The 20497-nt window shown below is 33.6% G+C and overlaps 1 protein-coding gene across 2 annotated transcripts in view; it reads right to left on the bottom strand.

Annotated features, from left to right (window-relative positions):
• The window catches only part of Uchl3 (ubiquitin C-terminal hydrolase L3), a 53076-nt gene that overhangs the window by 31883 nt on the left and 696 nt on the right, over nt 1-20497 (bottom strand). For both annotated transcript variants that reach the window (XM_063246851.1, XM_063246852.1), the window contains exons 2-5: nt 9460-9588; nt 6923-7079; nt 6393-6478; nt 4180-4227 (exon numbers count right to left, since the gene is read on the bottom strand). In XM_063246851.1, the coding sequence (XP_063102921.1) occupies nt 4180-4227; nt 6393-6478; nt 6923-7079; nt 9460-9588 (420 nt within the window). The remainder of the gene's footprint in view (nt 1-4179; nt 4228-6392; nt 6479-6922; nt 7080-9459; nt 9589-20497) is intronic.

The raw sequence follows: 20497 nt of genomic DNA, 5'->3' as shown, positions 1-20497 counted from the left end.
AGTCGTGAGTTCGATCCCTGGTACCGATAAAAATGAAAAAGACCAAAAAAAGAAAAAAAAAAAAAAAAGAAAAGGTTGACAGAAAACCAATGATGTCAGTGATGACTGCAATTTCTACCATACTGTATTATTACTGGCTCCTATTCTTCCTTTACCATTTCTTCAACACCTAGAAGGCCCAGGGATTTACTGTTGGTATTTATTGCTGGCTCACCACTGTTCTCCCTGTACTGAACACAAACTACTAAAAACAAAAGTACTACTAAAACACGACACAGATCCCCCTGAACTTTACACTCCCAGAGAGATAACCTCAGAGTCTCACCTTAGAGTCAATATGCTAAAGCTAAACACACCATCTCTGGTGGGGCTCGCTGCTGTTTATAAAATCCATGCCTCCCTTCTTATCTGCCATTCAAATTTATTTTACTTAACAACTTGTAAAATAAAATTAGCACAATACTGAATGCCCATTAAAAATGCAGACATTACTTTAAGCAGTTCACTAACCCTCATAGCAATCCCATTAGGTGAATCATATTCTCTGTCTTACACTAAGCAAAATACTTTGTCTAAGGTAACAAGTGAAAACCCTACATCCTATACTCTTATCCCCACACTCTGTAGTTTCTTACTGATGCCTGCCTATGTCCAAGACAGTCCTCGGGATTCAAAGTGAACCTGACAAACAGGGTCCATGTTTCCTGAGTCTTATACACTACACATCAGAATAACCAAAAAAAGAATCTTATAATTATTTTAAAAGATTAGGAAGAAAAATATGGTTTTATGATAGAAAATAAAGAAGGTGAACTGAAGATGTTAACAGGCTTCCCCAAAAAATGACTTCTAAGGTGAGACAATTTCACAAGTAATTTTATAACAAGAAGAAAGATTCAAGAAAGTGCCAACTCCACAAAGAAGAGGGATACACCCAGAAGGCTACTGCCTTGTAAAGAAATACAAAGACAGTATTATGAACTGAACTATCTAAAATTCCTATATTGAGTTCCTAATCTCCACTGTGAATGTATTTGAAATAGGTCATAGAGGAAAGGGCCCTAATCCAATAGGACTGGATTTCCCTTAAGGAGAGAAAGAGACCAGCCTCATGTCTATCCGTCTGTCTCTCTCCACACACACACACACACACACACACACACACACACACACACACACACACACACACAGAAAAAAGCACATAAGGAAATGGTAAGAATGGCTGTCTGCCAGCCAAGAAAATACGCCTTACTAGAAACCAACCCACTGTCACCCTGACTTCTACCTTCCATAGTTGTGAGAAAGTAAATTTCTATTATTTAAGTCACAGTAGTGCTTTGTGATGGCAGCCCAAATAGACTGACCCAGTATTTTGCAGGTACTGACAAAAATCAAGATGCTGTGATATAAAAAGCAATGACAATAATATATCAAAGACTCTTAAGGTCACAAAGAACAAATGAACCTGAAATAAGGTGATCTGAAAAACAGTCCTTGAGAATGATGTTTGAGCTGGTTAATAGATTTGAAAATACATTCTGTGGGCTTTTCTTCAGTAACTAGAAGTCGCTAACATATAGTTAGGAATGCCATCAGAGTCATCTTGGAATCACAAATCAGTTCTACACAATGAAAAACTGCACCAAAATGTTAACAGTATCCTATTGAGAAACAAAAGCTAAGAAATATGTTTTATTTATTCAGGGGACTATAGTGAAACTAAGATTTGGAACTTTCTAAAAAATTTCTTACACAACTGGGAATGTGATTTTGACCTAATTTTGGTGACTAAATATGTATTGTGCCTATATGAAAGGAATGGTACTGGATAATGCAGAGTATGTACAAATGAATTAGACACCAATTCCAAGTTAACAACAATAAGAAGATATAATATCATATGATGCCATATTTAATTAAGTTATAACACTATTCATGAAAAGAATCATCATTTTATGTGCCACTGTGACAGGAATAATAGCAGGCAAATCAATTTTAAAATATATCTTACTTTCAGGGCTGCTAATTTGTGAAAAAAAATAGGTAAAAGAGATATGTAAGAATATGAAAGTAACAGCTAAAATACAAATAGATGGAGGAGTTACATAAAAAGTTCATATGAGATAAAATATATCCAAGTCTGATAATTACTTCATGTAGAAGGTAATTCTCAGGCTGACTTTTCTGTTAGTACATGTGTGCATGTACTGAGAGTGCATGTACATAATGAGTTCTGAAGAATGCAGAGATTGAGCAAAGAAATATGTTCAGAAAGAGGGAACTGTAGAAATAAAGAAGAGCAATAGTAAAATAAGGGATATTTCTAGAGAAATATTTACAGAGCAAAAAGAAAGACCACAGCAAGGAGAATCTTGAAGGCAACTAAACTGAAGAGGCTGAAATTGAGCACAGGCTTGAAGAATGATATTCAAACACTTTTTTCAATCCAATACTACCTTTTTAGAGCTATATCAAAAAATGGTTTATTCTATTAGTAATTCTTACTGTAAGATGAAAGAAACAAAAGAGTTAACTTTTGGGTGAGCACATTTTGAAAAAGTCTACCAAAAATCGTTACTGCTACTCCATCTACCCTATGAATCACTACATTCAGAAAGCCCTAAAAAATTTGAGTAACCAATTAGTTTGGGTTTCATTTTAAGAAAGGTAATCTAATCTTATTAGTTAAAAATGGATGAGAATTAGAATCAAGATTAAGAATCTACATATGAAGCTGACCTTACAAATCAGAAGTTGAAATAAATTTTGTATTTGATCAGCTATATAGGCAAAATGGATATAAGAAAAAGAAAAAAATAATAGCACCAAGAGGCTTACAACAGAGATAAGCTCAAATATGAACAACTGCATTCTAAAATGTTGGTGAGTATTCAGGTGACGTCTAAGGAGCATTCAAGATCGTGAACAATAAAAAAGTTTAAATTGTTAACATGAACATCACCAAAAAGAGGCAGTTAAAGCCAAAATTTGGGCAACGCTCCTAGTACAAGGCAAAGAAAGGTATAAAGATAAATTTCTGAAATGAGTATATGTAAAGCATTTAACTGCTTTATTATAGTATTTTATGTCTTATAATAATCTTATACTGATTCCTTATCATAAAATTTTAACGTAAATTTTCAAACCAAACTGACTTTAGAATCACAAAAGGCAACACACAAAAAAGTATTTCATTAATTTCCAACCTCCCACTTATGTGTGTTTGCAGGTGTAAACTTAGTAAAAAACGGTATTCCACACCTTGGAAAGTAGTGCTCGGGGCTGGGGATTTAGCTCTGTGGCTCAAGTGCTTCCCTGGTAAGTGCAAGGTCATGTGTTCAATCCCCAGTATACTCCCCCCCAACCACCCCCCAAAAAAAGAAAAGAAGGCAGTGCTTGAGACCCAGCAAGAAAGTTTGATGTAATCATTGGGAGAACTAACATTTTGATTCCTAAATGATTTTATAAACTTCCAGTTATCTACCTTGATCTAAGAAAAACTATTTATATCAAAGCATCAAACTATTTTCTCCTTAAAAAGTATTCCTTGAATATAATATATTTAAAATCATTGTTTTAAAATCAGGTAACATTTCAAGTATGTTTAACGCAAAAAGGCAATGTTACCCTGCACATGAGAAAGTGTGTAGAATTCTCTTCTATCAACACTTAAATGTGCTATAAATACACCAAATAGTTTTAATTCTATTCATTTTGACTAAAATATTTTCTGAAAAAATTCCTTCAAGAATGGTACAGTGCAGGTTAAAGAAAAGAAGAAATGGAAAGAAAGAATGAGAAAAACCCACACAATTAAAAAGGAGGCAAGCAGAAAGGAAAAGTAAAGTGGAAGAACAGTCTAAAAGTGTAAAGAGCATCACAGAGTTTGTCTAAATGTACAGGTATTTTTTTCCTCAAAATCATGCAAGGCAAAGGAAGGAGGAGGCTGCTAGCCAAAGCAAGAGCAAATTCCTGTCTAAAGGATTAAACTAAGACACATACCAAAGTAGCATGGTAAAAGCTTGTCCAAGCATTTCTTTAGCTACTATTATGTGACTGCTTTTTAATAAGTAAATTCTCTAAGGAAAAATGATCAAGTAATTTTGTAAAAATACATGCCCTAATAATACTACTTAAATTTACATATTGCAAGAAAAAAATTTTTTAAATGTGAAATACCTCAGTCTGACCTTCATGGGCACTGGTCTCATGAGTAACTCGAATAGCCTGTAAAATAATACAAGGTATTTATAGCAAAAAAATGACCATATCCAACTTTTTAAATGAAAATAACAAAAAAAGCTAAATTTTAACATCTAAAGACTTATTAATAAAAAAATGGAGTAAATTTAGGAATAATTTAATACTAGGTATAGAAGAATGCTACCTATATAACCAAATGAACTGCTGTACTTTCTAAGCTATAAATCTCTGAAAACTGGGAAATACCTACTTATAACATTGTAATATTAGAGGTCATTTAACTTAGTCACTAGAATTAACAACACTTTATTCACTTGAGAATACAATAAAGTGAGCATCCCACAGATAGAGTCTGAGAAGCTTGTCTCATCTGTTTCTCCAAGTTCCATGATGCTTTGCAGCTCTGGCTGTATTTATCCCTTATTCATACATTTTTAGTAGGAAATTTTAGTATTGTAGAGCAAAAAGTATGCACTGATCAGAAGCTAGAGAATTTTTGTTTCCTAAACATTAAAAAAAACCCAAACAGCTCTCTTATAATACCCATTAGAGCAAAGATGAAGACAAATGGACCTAAAGGTAAATTACAGGTGAAAGTACAATTATGAATTGTATTTATGAATTGCTATTATGAATTATGAATTGCTATTTAGCAATAAGTATCAAAGCTTTAAAGACATGCAACTGCTTGATCCAGCAATTTCTCTGCTAAGAGTTTACATCTATTTTAATTATTCACAATTATATATAATTAAGGATATTTGCAAACATTTAGTTAATTATGCATACTGCAGTATTTTTTAAATACTGAAAAGTGAAAGGTATTAAATTTCTAGTAATACTTTTTTGATTAAATAAAACAGTATCTAATGGAAAACTTGTAGTCATCAAATGATAATGTCAAACATAGTTATTGGCACGTAACTAATATTTGTGATAAGTGGGGGCTGAGGATTTAGCTCAGCGGCATAAGCGCCTGCCTTGCAAGCAGGCAGTCGTGAGTTCAATCCCTGGTACCGATAAAAACAAAAAAGACCAAAAAAAAAACTTAAAAAAAAAAATATTTGTGATAAGCAAACATATTACTTATTATAAACATATGCTCCTGAAAAAAACAAGTTATAAAACAGTATTACAGTATGATCGAATTTTTATTTTAAAATATTATGTATAGATATATACATACCCCATAAAGTATTAATGGTAGCTATCTCCTCATTGTTAGAATCACTGATAATTTTCATATTGCTTTTTTATAACATAAAATAAAGGTGTTTTATGAAATTTACAGTTTTTAATTTGAAATAATCAAAGCATAATGGAATGCTAAACAACATGATCATTTATAAGACATAAATTCTGCCTAAAGCATTGTTTTAGCCAAATAATTTATATGTGGACTATAATTTCAAAGAATTTATAAATTTTATAAAATGTTAACAAAAGACAAAAAAAGAATTTTTTTTTGAGACAAGGTCTTACTGTATAGGTCAGGAGTCACTATGAAGCCTAGGATGGTCTTGAACTCACAATGATCCTCCTGCCTCAGCCTCATGAGTGCTGGAATTACAAGCATGTGCCACCTTGCCTGACAAAGAATCAATTTTTTTTTGGTAGTGGGGCTTGAACTCATGATCTTGTGCTTGCCAGGCACCGGTGGGCTAAATCCCCAGCCCAAAGAATCAATTTTTAAGATAGTAGATTTAAAATTTTTTTTTCAAACAGCTCGATAGAAATGCAACTATTTAAAACTAAATTATATGATCTGACTATTACTCTTGAAATAAGAGTATGGTTTAAGGTTGCCTTTAGTCCTTTGGGTTTTTTTGAGGAGGGGGGTCTTTTATTTTTAGTCTTCTTTCAAATTCCCAGTGAAAAACACATAGGATATTGCCATGCCAGGCATATATTTATGATAGGGAATGAGAGGTAAGGAATAGTGTATCATAACGTATTTTCTTAATTTGCAAGTTTTTTATTAGCTCATTCAGCTTTGGACAGAGAAAAGAAGTAGCAATTTGTCAACATTTACATCTACTTCAGTTAACTGAAAGGTAGAAAATATCTTTTTTATCTGATAAGGAAAAATCTAATTTCTCAAAACCACAGTTTCAAGACTCCCACCCCACAAAAGACTCTACAATACACAAAATTTTCCTTATAATTTGATTAGAAAAGGAGGTACCGACGTCATAGTTCTCCAAGTATCTGGCTCGCTCTTCAGGGCTCATTGACACAGATTCCTCCAGGAATTTTTTCAAGGTTGATCCAGATTCTGAGAATATCAAGAGATATAATTAAAACAGCATGCTATCATAGAAACTGACAAGTAAAAATAATACAAGTATGCTACTTGCTCTTTGGAGAAAATCCTATCACTTATAAACTAGGAATATATCTTGATATAAATGATAGAGCTTAAATTATATGTTCATTTTGTGATCTTGTTTATCAACCATAAACAGGAATGGAATGGATGTTATATTTAAAATAAAATATAAAGTATATGACATACCACCTTGAATGCACATAATCTTGTCTAAAATAAAACAGAAAAACAGGACTGGAAAGGCAGCTCAGAAGAAAGGCAGATTACAAAAGAAGATGATGGGAAGGAAATGCTTTATTTTATAGGTTGAAAAAAGGATTAGAGCACCCTCTACCGTTCAATGTAGTTAACATGTTAAGGGGGAAAAAACAGTAATAAGGAAACATTTACCAAAGTGCATTTTGTCTTTATTGTTCGCAATAGCATGGATCAGTCCAATTGTTCCACAGGCATTGCTGATGGTTTGCTTCATGAAATACACTGATGATGTAACATCCTGTCCCTGGGATTTTATTTTTTCCTCCTCTTCTGTTCTGAATACTTCATACTATTAAAAAAAAAGTCAATAGTCTAATATGACACAGGTATATAAGACATATAAAACAGCATATTAAAAAGGACTCAACGCCAGAAATGGCAGCACCCACATCTACAATTTCAACAGCCAGGGAGGCTATTACAAGGAACATACTTGAAATACTAATACCATAACTGACTTCACTGAAAGGGTATTGAAGAATCTGTGATAGTCCCTTTGCTCTTAGTATGTTTAAACCATTCACAACACCACATCAAACTTTAAAATTAGAGCTGGGGATATAGCTTAGTGGCACAGTGTCTGCCTGGAAAGCACAAGGTCCTAAGTTTGATTAATGGAACCCACAAAAAATTAACTTCAAAGTAGAACTTATAAATGAGTATAAATATATGTATAAGTATTTATGCTTACATGTAATATAAATTCTCCACTTATGTAGGTATAAGTACCTACTTTAGAATTGTATTCTGGCTAGCAATAAGGCAACAGGTTTTTTCAGTTTTGATGGGTTAAGGTTAAGAGAATTCCTATTGATGATTATACGCATTGTAAACAAGGATGACTGACTAAATGAAGGAGATAGAAATCTAATTTGGGGGATGGAATATCAAGGATCGAACTCACAACTTTGTACTTGCCAGGCAGGTGCTTGTGCCACTAAACTAAATCCCTGGCCCAAACATCTAATTTTTTTTTTTAACCAAAAAAAAGTCAGTCATGCTGGGCATGGTGACACATGCCTACAATCCCAGTCACCTGAGAATTGAGTTAAGAGGATCACATGTTCACACTTAGCATGGGTAACTTAGTGAAACATTGCCCACTCTCCCTGCCACCCAGATGCTGGAGATGTAACTCAGTGGCAGAGTGCCCCTAAGTCAATCCTCTAGTAGGATGGGACAGGTCAGGAAAATCACTAGATGGAGAAATTTCCAATTCAGATATAGATCATGTTGCACACATATCACATTGGGTAAGAAAGCCTAAGCTGTAAGCAACTGATTTTTTCTCCCTTTCAATTATTTACCACTGTTTACAACTGGAATCTTGGGATAGTTACCTACTGGCTTATTGTCATAATTAAAAACGTAAAAAATAATACTGAAATAAGAATAAACTAAAGTTTTTGTTTTTAAATAATCACAACTTCACCATTAAAATAGTTTGGTCAAATGCTAAATAATTATTAAGAAAAACTCTAAAATGTCTATGACTGTAACAAATAACAAATATGAAGAAATGTAATTTTTTTTTGTTTCTTAGAATCCTTAAGTTGAAGAGACAATTTTTCAATGTTATTTATCTTCAACTTAGTTTAATTAGTTTATGGCACAATGAAAATGACCCTAGAATTTCTAGGTCTGAACAAGCCTAATCCTTAATTCCTACAAGATTTGGTTCCATTTGTTCCAGAAGAATAAGACTCCTTGAATATGCAACATTAAGTCATCAGCACCTCATTTCTCCCATATCTTTCCAAGCATTTATTATTTATTCTCCAGTCTTTACAAACTCTGAACTAATATTAATTACTGTTTCTAAATTTAAAAAGAAAAATCAGGAGACTCAAAAGCAGTTTAAAAGTGCACTTTACAGTCCTCACTCCATTATACACATTCACACCCACGTGCACACACAATCATTCTCGAAGCAAAGACTAATATTTAATGTAGGGATGTAAGGATAGCTATTTATTATCCCCAACATATCCTAAATCTGCCAAAATGTAGTTAAATTTAATGATGCTTACTCAAGTCAAGTTTATTTTGAAAACAATGTAACACATGGCATCAGTTTTCCTACCTTCTATCAATAAAAAGCAGATTTTTATAAATATATTTCATAAAGTACAGTTTTGAAAACTTTGACATTTTTGTTGATATACCTACAATACAAATTTAAGATCATTTTAATACTTACAATTTCCAAAGTGTATATACACACACATACACCACACACACACACACACACACACACACACACATATATATATATACTTTGTTGTAACTCTAGCCCAAACTAACTATAGGTTTTTTTTTTTTTTTTTTGTCTTTTTCGTTTTTACCGGTACCAGGGATCGAACTCACGAATGCCTGCTTGCAAGGCAGGCGCTTATGCCGCTGAGCTAAATCCCCAGCCCCAAACTAACTATAGTTTGTTAAAAAAAGAAACAATCTGACATTAGAAGAGTAATTTATGGCTTTACTGTCAATTATAAATAAAAATCTAAATATCAATTTCTTTAATAAAAATTTAACATTTTCTTGGTTCCTAGATTGTCTAATTTTATGTAATAAGGTACTACCTGTTCTTAAAAATTGTGTTTTAAACTCAACAATAACAACAAACTTTGTATTTACCAGAAAGTTAAATTTTACTTAACAATTACCTTTTCTGTAATAGGGAAAAGAAGTAACACTGCACAGACTGGTCTTGGTACCATGCTAAGGAGCTCAGGATCCATCCCATATACATCAACAAACTGCCAGTTAGGATGTAGACCTAATTGTTTGAGAAACTAGTAAAAGAAAACAAAACAGACAACAACAGAAAACATTATAGTGTTAACAAGAAAATGACCAATATATATGTACTGTTTCTAATGTAAAAAACAAAAAGTAATAAAAATATTACTGATGCTTAGTAACATGCAATAATAAACAAAGCAGTATATATATCAAAACATCAGGTGTATAAAATGAATATATGCAATCTTTGTCAGTTATACCATGATAAATTGGGGGGTTGAGGTAAACGCAGTAAAGCAGTTTTTCCACAAAGTAGAAAGAGGTAATAGTTCATGTATATCACATAAACACTTAAAATTCCTAACATGTAAACTCCCTCTTATCTGTTACTTTGAAGTTGAATGTAATTTGATTTCAGCAAATACAAAATGGCCAAGCGATGTTAAACTTTTTTTTTTTTTTTTTTTACCGGTACCAGGGATCGAACTCACGACCATGCGCTTGCAAGGCAGGCGCTTATGCTGCTGAGCTAAATCCCCAGCCCCTGCTATGTTAAATTTCTACTGAACTCATTTCCAGTTCTTGATTTTTAAGTAAATGAATCTAAATTCTTATAAGTAAGGATAATTTAGTACAGCAGAAGGTGAACACAATCTACCCTATATTTCAAAAATGATGCTTGTTTAAAAACAGACACATATGGTAGTTAAGAATTATATGAATGGGAAAAGGGAAATATAATCAAAAGCAAGAAAAAATCCTGTGACACGTGAATACCAGAAAATGTTGGAAATTGGAAGCAAACAACTGGCCTCCAAATCAAGTTCACTGCCACTCTACATCTGGCAAAACAACTGGTATCTACTGGTCTAGCATTACCTGAAATTTTAAAAACACTGCACTTACGGGTGGTAATGGGGGCAGTGCACAATTTTCATCCTAGTGACTCAGAACTGAGGCAGGAGAATCACAAGGTTAAGCCCAGCCTGGACAATTTAGCAATACCTTGTTTCAAAATAAAAGATAAAAAGCTGTGATATAGTTTAGCACTTTCTGGGTTCAGTCCTCATTACTGCCACAAAACAAACAAACAAACAAATAAAAAAACCTTTAGGCATTTTTCCCAGAATGATCAAATGCATTTAGATTATCAAATGAAATCTTGCAAAACCAGTAGAGGTGATGCCATACTGAGTGTTATTCATCTTCTACATAACCAGAAGCTACTAGGCAGGCTCTGCCTGTTACTTTCCGTATTCTTTCATGTCTCTTGTCTATAGAACAGACTCTACTTTAATGGTCAATATTAGTGGTCAAAACAAGGTCCTAGATATACTTCACCAGAAAAGTCCTCAATTTAAGAACCTCACTTAGCAGAACGTGTTTCGTATCTATTAGGTTTATACCTATGCCAAGTTACATGGCCTACAATAGCTTTAGACAGTGGAAATCAACGGACTCTTCTAACTTATCTATTCCTCATCTGATTCCTACTCATTACTTCAAATTTTAATTAACTACCATTCTTTTTTTTTTTTTGTCTTTTTCCTTTTTATCAGTACCGGGGATCAAACTCACAACTGCCTACTTGCAAGGCAGGTGCTTATGCCGCTGAGCTAAATCCCCAACCCCTTAACTACCATTCTTAACTACTTCCCTTTCCTTTCTCTACTTCCTCGAAATTTCCTATGCTATGCTTTCCCCAATATTTAACTCTATCTAAAAAACAAAAAAGAATAAAAATTGACTGCAGTCAAGGGAAAGAATTCTTATTCCTCTTTTTAATCTCACTGCTTAGCACTGTACCTGGCCAAACTACAGATATCCAAGTCATATTTCTTAACTGAGTACCTCTCTATTTTAATAGATAACCAGCTATTTGTATGTCTACATGCAAACTAAGCCTATCTCACTATGAACATTTGATATACATAAATGTAAGTATATCTTTTTGTATCAATTAAGAAGGTAAGAAAGATGCACTTGGCTGCCAACCTAACATCTGGCATTTATTTAGTCAACTCTCAATACTACGGGCCTGGGACCTTAAATAGTATAATTAAGGAAAAATATCCTAAACCTTGACTAGATTTAAATGTGTTAACTTTATGGACCCACATAATATTCATACTATAAAGTTATACAACAAGATGGTACAAATGATAGCATAATTCCATATTTGTGTTTGCAAACTAAAAGTAATAAACATTTTAGTGAAAAAGCAACTGGGACAAAAATCCATAAGTTATTACATAGGGAATCCCCTACAAATCTACTCTATATTGGCCAAGGCTAACAAGTATAAGTACCAAGAGCCAAAGGCACAGGCCATAGTGAGACTAAAATATCCAACTGAGGACCCAAAGAATGATTACATACTGCATTAAAGTAAGTCATAAAATGACGATATTTTAACAAGAATAAAACTTTTCTTAACTTGTTACTCCTATCACAAATCAAATGATAGTTATAAAGAAGTCTGACTAATATCTATTAAGTAAGTTAGTTACAGCTGCTGGCTCCATACTGCCATGAGTCAAATTTATTGGAAGTCATCATATATAAACAATGAAAGCAGTTATTAAGACTTCTGGGAAGTGGCACAGGTGAGTCTTTCCATTTACTTCACTTTAAAAAGTGACTTACAAAAATGTTTTACTTCTGCAATTATACTTAAAAGATCATATGAAAATCTAAGACAGAAAAAACTTCTCTAAAATGTGAACTGCAATTAAAACTCAACTTTTTGTTTTCTAATATTTTAAAAATATTATTTGTAAAACAGTTGTGTATCACTTTTAAGTTATAAAACAAAACATACATATATAATCTTATTTATATTGATAAAACTGGGAGAAAACTCAAATTGACATTTTTACAGTCTTAAACCTATAAAGTACCCCCACAAAACTCCAGACTATTCATAAAAATATTATGTATGGGTAGTTCTTTTGTAGAGATGGTACACAATTAGGAGCACCCTGTTTATATGAAGCACCTGTAACCTTCAATATCAGTCTTCTGGCTTTTCTAGTTTAAAAACTAGGTAATAGAGTACAGTCACCAAAACATGCTGATTAACTCACTAAATTACATAACGTCTCTAAAATTTTGTCCAGTTAAGAAACATCACTTATAAATTATATGTAGCCATAAAAGAATCTTAATAAACTTAGAAAACTCTGATTCTAAAAGGGGGTATAACTATCAATTCCTTCTAGGCTTTCTTATATACAAACTAGACTTCACCATGCAAAAAAATCTAAGTCCCTACCTTTATCTTACAATAAATTCATTTTTTCAGTTGAATTCAAGAAGGAAAGAAAAGCACAAACTTAACTTTCTTTTCAAATTTGTTCTAAAACCACTTTCTGTGGTTTTTTGTTTTTTTTTGGTACCGGGGATTGATCTCACAACTTCATGTTTGCCAAGCAGGCACGTACGCCGCTGAGCTATAAACCCTTTCTCTCCTCTGTTCTTTTTCTTTTTTTTTTAATTATTTATTATTTTGATAGTTGTTCTTTCAATCAGGTATAGCAAAATCAAGTGAAATACAGAATATAGAATTTATCAAAACAGGGGCTGGGGATTTAGCTCAGCAGCATAAGCACCTGCCTTGCAAGCATGCAGTCATGAGTTCGATCCCCAGTGCCGATAAAGTTAAAAAAAATTTTTTTGAAAAAAAGAATTTATCAAAACAGAACATTGAATAGAGCAATACCATTAATCAGAACAAAGCAAAACAGTGATAAAAATATTTACCTTCAAAGACATGGTAGAAGGAAATCCCCCTTATTTGCTATATTGTATTATGGTCAACTTCTGAAGAGATGATCAGATCTCTGGCTCCCATTTGCGGGGGGGTGGGGGGGTGCGCTCACGGCCATGTACAGGGAGGTGGGCTGGTTGCTTGGTTTCCCAGCACCCTAAGTTCTAACATGGCTCGGATCTCGGGAGACGCTGGGTGGTTCTCGCCCTGGAGCGGCCGCAGCTTGCCCACTTACCCCTCCTCTGGTCTTTTTGTGTTTTTCTTCAGGTTTATTTATTTTTTTCTTCTTTGCATTTGGGGCTAGGGATTGAACCTAGCCAAGCATGCACTCTACCACTGAGCCTACTCTCTCCCCTCCAGCTTCTCTCTGGCCCTTACTGGGCTGCTTGGGGCAGTCATAGATTCTATCTTCTTACTACTTTATTATTTAAATTATGATAGAAATTATACTTATCTATTTTATATTACTATCAGAGGAGTACATTAGTAGTAATTGCGAGGTATAGTAACAGAATAAAAGTTAAATGAGAAACTGTAACTTGGAAACTAGCAAAAATGAATTCTAATAGATTGAATAAAAAATAAGACAAATAAAAATAAAACTAATTGAATCCAGAATGGGGAAACACTAAAAATGTTTTCTGTGTAAATTAAGAAAAAAGGTTTACTTTACTGCAGGTCCAATATGGACTAATGACAAAGTATATCCACAAAGGTGATGCAATGCTACTTTACTTTAAAAGAAGCATCATTCAAGATAACGTAGGAACATTCCACTGGACCCAAAGGAAATGATTCATGATGAATATCAACTCTGGAAGGCATTATTTTATAAAAGCCAATGACAAAGAAATGAGGGTCCCAAGGAAAGTGAACAGAACTGATGAGGTTTTGGAAGACACAGAGCTAAAGATTATGGGCTTATTCAGAGAAGACTTAAATTATTGGGTCCCTGCTCCTAGATATTTTAGAAATATTGAAGTAGAGCAATTAGAGTTACTGTTTTACATGAGAGGACTGACAAACAATTGGAAGAAGTTACAAGAAAACAAATTTAGTTTTAGTAAAAAGAAATTTGTGTATGTAATATTCTCATAATTGTAACTTTTAAAACCATCTTTTGAGATAGGATATTCCTCACTAAAATATTTAGGTAAGGAGCTGGGGGTTTAGCTCAGCAGCATCAGCGCCTGCCTTACAAGCGTGCAGTCATGAGTTCAATCCCTGGTACCAAAAAAAAAAGGTAAAAGATTAATGACCACATTAAAGATAATCTTGGGAAAGGTGTTCTGTAGCAGAAAAGGAGCAGCAGAAGACATATTCATTCTTCAAAAACCAATAGCTTAAAGGCTCCTATAATCCAGGCACTATTCTTTTTTTTTTTTTTTTTTTGTCTTTTTCGTTTATTATCGGTACCAGGGATCGAACTCATGACTGCCTGCTTTCAAGGCAGGCACTTATGCCGCTGAGCTAAATCCCCAGCCCCTAAGCACTATTCTTGACGTGTCCCTATTCTCACAGAAGATACATTTTAGTGATAAGATAAAAAAGTAAACACATAAACTAACAAGATCATTTCACAAGGTAGGAAGTATTATAAAGCAAGTAAGATAGAATAATATAGAGATTTAAAGAGATACTTTAGCTGTGTCATCAAAGAAAGATTCACTAAGCAGATGACTCAAAAGTTGAGCCATAGATGACACAAAAGCAGCAGCTATGAAGCAATCTGGAGTAGAATGATTCAAAGGATAAGTAAATCAGACTTTTAAGTAGGAACACGTGTGGCATTCAAGCCTGCAACACAGCACTAGCAGAAATGAGCAATATACCTCATCTGATCACAGTAAGAAGCTTGCATTGTTTTCTAATGAAAAGGAGTGGAGGACCACTGGTGTGTCTTAAACAGGGAATCACAGATGTGATTTATGTAAGATTGTTTTGGGCATATATGGAGAACAGGTTCTAGGCAGGCAGGGAGAGAAGCAAAACTAGTTGAAAACCTAAAGCCATTGTCCAAACTAAGGGTGACAGTGGCTTGAACTGTAGTAGCTGAAATGACAAGAATGGCCAGAATTAGGCCATATTATGAAAGAAGAATCTAAAAGATTTTCAGGTCAACTGAATATTAGGTAAGAAGAAAAAAACAGCTATATAGTGCATACCTGTTCCAGACATTGTTGTACATATTTTCCATGTGGGAATTTATTTAACCCTTACAATAAGCTCACAAAATTAGGATGGATTATTAGAAGTGAAGAAATTCAGATACGTAAAAAGAGATTAGATAACTGCTCATGGATTCAGAACTAGAATAAAGCACAGCATATATTTTAACCCAAGAAATCATATGTGTATACAACCATGTTCTCTTCAGGGATTTAGCTCAGTGGCATAAGCGCCTGCCTTGCAAGTGTGTGGTTGTGAGTTCAATTCCTGGTACTGGTAAAAAAAAAAAAAAAATAGCATAGTCAGAAGGCTCACTAATACTGACTTGAGAAGTGGATAGGTGGCAAAGCCTTTGAAAGATTGGAAAAGAAATGGGTTTATCTAGGAATAGTGTACCTGTAACTCCAGCACTTTGGTAAGCCAAGTTACAGGAATTGTAATTCCAAGCCCAGCCTAGGCAACTTGCGTGAGACCTTGTCTCAAAAAATGTAAGGAGATGGGGTAGCATGGAGATCAGCTCAGTGAAAAAGCCCTTGGTTTGATTCCCAGTAGTGGGGGTGGTGGTGGGGGGAGAAGGTGGATGAAAAATTCAGATTTGTGTCCATATTAAGTTTAAGGGATCCATGAGGCCTTCTGAAAGAGATACCAAAGAAGTTGTAAAGGTATATAGGTTTCTAATATGGTGAAACCAAAGGTTAGAAAAACACAATGTCAACTTTGTTATGGCTGATGTTATTAAAGCTACATAACAGAAAACACTGCTAGAGTGGGATTGCACACAGAAAACATTAATAGTGGTTCGATCCCCAGCACCACAATTTTAAAAAAACGATTAGTAGTATAGGATAAAACCCTGAGGAACTCCTTAGAGGGTAGAAAGAAAATGACTTAATGAAGACCATCTGAGAAGCAATCAAAGAATTAGGAAAATCAGGATTATCAGAGAAGCCAAAAAAAAGGGGAGGGATTGATGTTTCAAAAAGGAAGGAATAGCTTACAACACCAAATACTACGAGAGATCAAAAAATATGATAGAAAAGTGACCACTGTGTCTGGAAAAGGTCAGTAGTAAGCCTAATAAAAATAGTTATTATGAAATGGTGGGGATCGGAGTAAATTAGACAGAAACAAACACAAGAGAATGGGATACGGTAGTACACTGGCTATGGACAATTCTTTGTGGAAAGTTTACAAAGTGATGAACAGAAACCAAGCAGTAGCTAGAGGACAGGGTACCATGTTTTTCCCCCATGATGTTATCCACTAATTAGAAAATTATTGTATATTGATAATCCAGCAGATGACTTCTCATCCTTTTTCTAACTTTAAACAGCTACACTAAATAGGACACTTACACTAAAGTGTCTTTATTTTTCCTTTGGATATTATGCTAAATAATGTTACCTCCTCAATCAAATCACCCTAAAGAATAATTCTAGGAGGCTTCCATATTAAAAAGCATTTGTTCTAAAACATAATAATACTTAATATATATAAAAGAAAACATCTCACAGAAAATCAAGCATGGTCATAGACATATAACTGTCCGTGTAACAGACCATACAACTAAAATGAATTGTAACTCTTGATATTTAATTACCTGTAACTTTCTATCAGTTGCAAGCTACCTTTACCTTTTTAATTGCACTTATAAGAAAGGGTGAACTTAACATGTTTAATAATTTTTTTCTATCACTTTACTGGTTTTTCTAACTTCAACCTATAGCATGATTGACTTTTACTTATTTCTTTATGATAGAATTTTAAAGAGATTAACAGTAAGACAAAGTCATTGCTTATAACATCTATTGAGACACATCATTATAAGGTAGTATTTAACAATACTAATTTGTATACAGTAAATGTGATGGTCACTCATATAATACTATGCACAATAACAGCAAAAATACTTGTTCAAATGAACAGTAAATGTAATAATGCATGCAACTATATCAGATGGTAACAGAATGAAATCAAGATCAAGAAGGCATTATGGGGCTAGGGATTTAGCTCAACGGCATAAGCGCCTGCCTTGCAAGCAGGCAGTCATGAGTTCAATCCCGGGTACCGATAAAAAAACGAGAAAGACCAAAAGAAGGCATTATGGTCCTGTTAAGTTTTAAAAAGTAAATACATATGGGGATGGATATTGTTATTAAGATTTATTAATTTCCCAATTTCTAAGTCAGTTAATTAAATGTCTACTCATTTTCTATTCTCTGTTGTGCACAGAACACAGAGAATAAAGAAACAAAAACAATAATTTTAGCTAAAACTAACCACTTCTTAGGTACATATATCCCATTCTCTGGCACATTATTTAATAAAAAAAAATTACATTAAAGCATGCCAAAGTCTGCTAGATGTAGTGCACAATCATACACTAAATTATACCTTTTCTGTTTATATCACTTCAGAAAAGCCAACTGTTACTATTCGATCTATGAGATTTCCACCCCCACATCTAAATTTTGCGTGGCACTTACAAAACTGCTAGTGATTTGTCTTCCCACTATATTGAAAAGTAAAAAAAAAAAAAAAAAAAAAAATCAATCATCAAAGCATAACTAGTTCCTTTCAAACAACTAGTATTATAAAAGATGCCCTTAAATTGTTATTTAATTAATGTGAAAGAGTGAATGTCCATTATAATAACAAAATCACCTAGGAACAATAGCTGCTACATAAGCTTGAATTTCATTGAAACAACTAAATATCATTTAGAAAATTATTTTAATTTATTCACATGATTTTAAATACTAACCTGCTTTTGTAATATCATGATAAGCAGCTTTTGTTCATGATGTATTATCCTTTTATATATTTACTGTCATTCTGCATGTGCAAATATTTTGTTGAAGATTTTTGTTTTTGTCCTTTTGAGACAGGGTCTTGCTATTCAGTTCAGGCTGGCCTTGAGCTCACTTTGTAACCCAAGTTGGTCTCAAACTCGCAATGATCTATCTGCCTCAGCTTTCAGAGTGCTGGCGATTATAGGCATGTGCCACCACTCCCAGCTTGTTGAAGATTCTTACAACCATATTCATTAGCAGTTTTTCTTATGATGGCTTGTCTAGTGTTGGTGGCAGGGTAATGCCACTCATATAAAATGAGTTTGTCTTCCCTCTTTCATGTTTATGTACACTTGATATTATTTCTCCTTTAAATGATCATGCCAAATGATGTAGAAAAGTCACTTAGTAAAATTGAACAGAACTTCCTTAGCCTGATTAAAAAGCACAGTATTTACCAAATACCTATATCTAATAGTGAAAGAGTAAATGTTTTCCTTTGAAGGTCAGGAATAAGACAAGGATGTCACTCTCTCATCTTATTCAACTTTCTACTTAAGATCTTAACCAGTCTAATAAGGCAAGAAATGAAATAATCTATTCATAGAGAATATTATCAATACAGTAAATCCCAAAACAGCTATAAAAAGGTTACCAGAGCACTAGAACCAAAAACTAAACTTAGCAAGGCAGCAGCATGCAAAGATACAAAGCCAACATATTTTTAAAAATCAATTAGATTTTCTATATATAACAATGGGTGACTCAAAATTGAATGTATAAAACAATACCACTTACAGAGGCACCAAAAATCTTTACACAGATATATATCTAACAAAACATGTCCATGAGTTACATGCTGAAACTATGGAACATTCATGAAAGAAATCTATGACGACCTAATTAAATGATCACGTGTACCTCCTTTATGGATTACAAGACTCAATACGGTTAAAGACAGTCCTCTTCTTAAAAATGTGACTATAGATACCATTAAAATAATTTGATGGCAGGTTCGCCATCAAATTAAATTTTAAATTATAATTTTTGTACAAATTGACAAGCTAATTGACAAAGTAACTAGGACAGCCTAAACAACTCTGAAAAAGAAAAAAATTAGATTCCCTCTATGTGACTTTTAAGACTGATTACAGTATTAACTACACTAATCAAAACAGTGTGGTACTGGTAAAAGAACTGACACATACATGAATACAACAGAAGAACCCAGATATATGTGGTAAATTGATTTTTCAAAAGGTGTAAAAATAATTTTTAATTAGGTCTGAATGCTTTTTTTTCTATGGCAATAAACGAGAAAATACAAATATAGATTTCCTCGACTTTAAGATTTTTAACTTTGGGGCTGGGAATTTAGCTCAACGGCATAAGCACCCGCTTTGCAAGCAGGCAGTCGTGAGTTTGATCCCCGATAAAAAGGAAAAAGACAAAAAAAAATTTTTTTTTTAACTTTTTACAAAGGGATCAAAATGTGTTGGGGAAAAAATGGACAACAAATTTACAAAGGGGGAAAGAAGATTACTCATACGTACAATTAAAATAATAACTACAATTCTATGGTACTACGACATAAGGGAATGACAGTCATTTCAAAATCATATAATAAAACATGAAACAAAAGGGGTTGCTGCTTACATTAATATAAAGTCTATCTACATTCTTTACATTGGAAATTTGCTACAAACTTTGAAAACAAAAATCAACTCAGTAATGAGAAGAAAGATCTGGAGGAAAAGTGTGTCATATATGATAAAAGCAGGAGGGTAATAAAAAAATAAAAGACCTGTTGAAAACGAAGAAACAGGATAAGACAAGACTAGCCATATCTGAAAATCAAAATACACACCTCATAGCACTTATTGTTTTTTTAATCAAGTGCCTGTAAAATGTTCTCTCTTGCCTCTCCAATTTCAATCTTCACTACTCAAAACGAACTTTAGGAGTTGCAGGCGGTAAAGACTGGCGTGGGAGCTACGAAGCTGAGTTTTCTATGGCGTAAAAAGCAACTAAATGTCCAGTTTTGCCAGACAGAACACGAAAGGGGGCGTGGCAGGGAAAGAGGTGACTTGCTCAAGCAAGAGAGGACGGGAAGATGATTTCACAGTGCAGGCGGTAGACGAAATTACCTGGACTGGGTGGGCGAGTTTACAAAGCTTAGAGCCTTAAGTGCTGGTAAATTAGTCACCCAAAAGGTTCAAGGATAAGGAA

The sequence above is a fragment of the Cavia porcellus genome, unplaced genomic scaffold (genome assembly GCF_034190915.1).
Source record: "Cavia porcellus strain 051 isolate PalLab524CR breed Dunkin Hartley unplaced genomic scaffold, mCavPor4.1 scaffold_4, whole genome shotgun sequence".
Classification (NCBI taxonomy): Eukaryota; Metazoa; Chordata; class Mammalia; order Rodentia; family Caviidae; genus Cavia; species Cavia porcellus.
The sequence above is the reverse complement of the archived record's forward strand: the minus strand, read 5'-3'. Positions and strand labels throughout refer to the sequence as shown.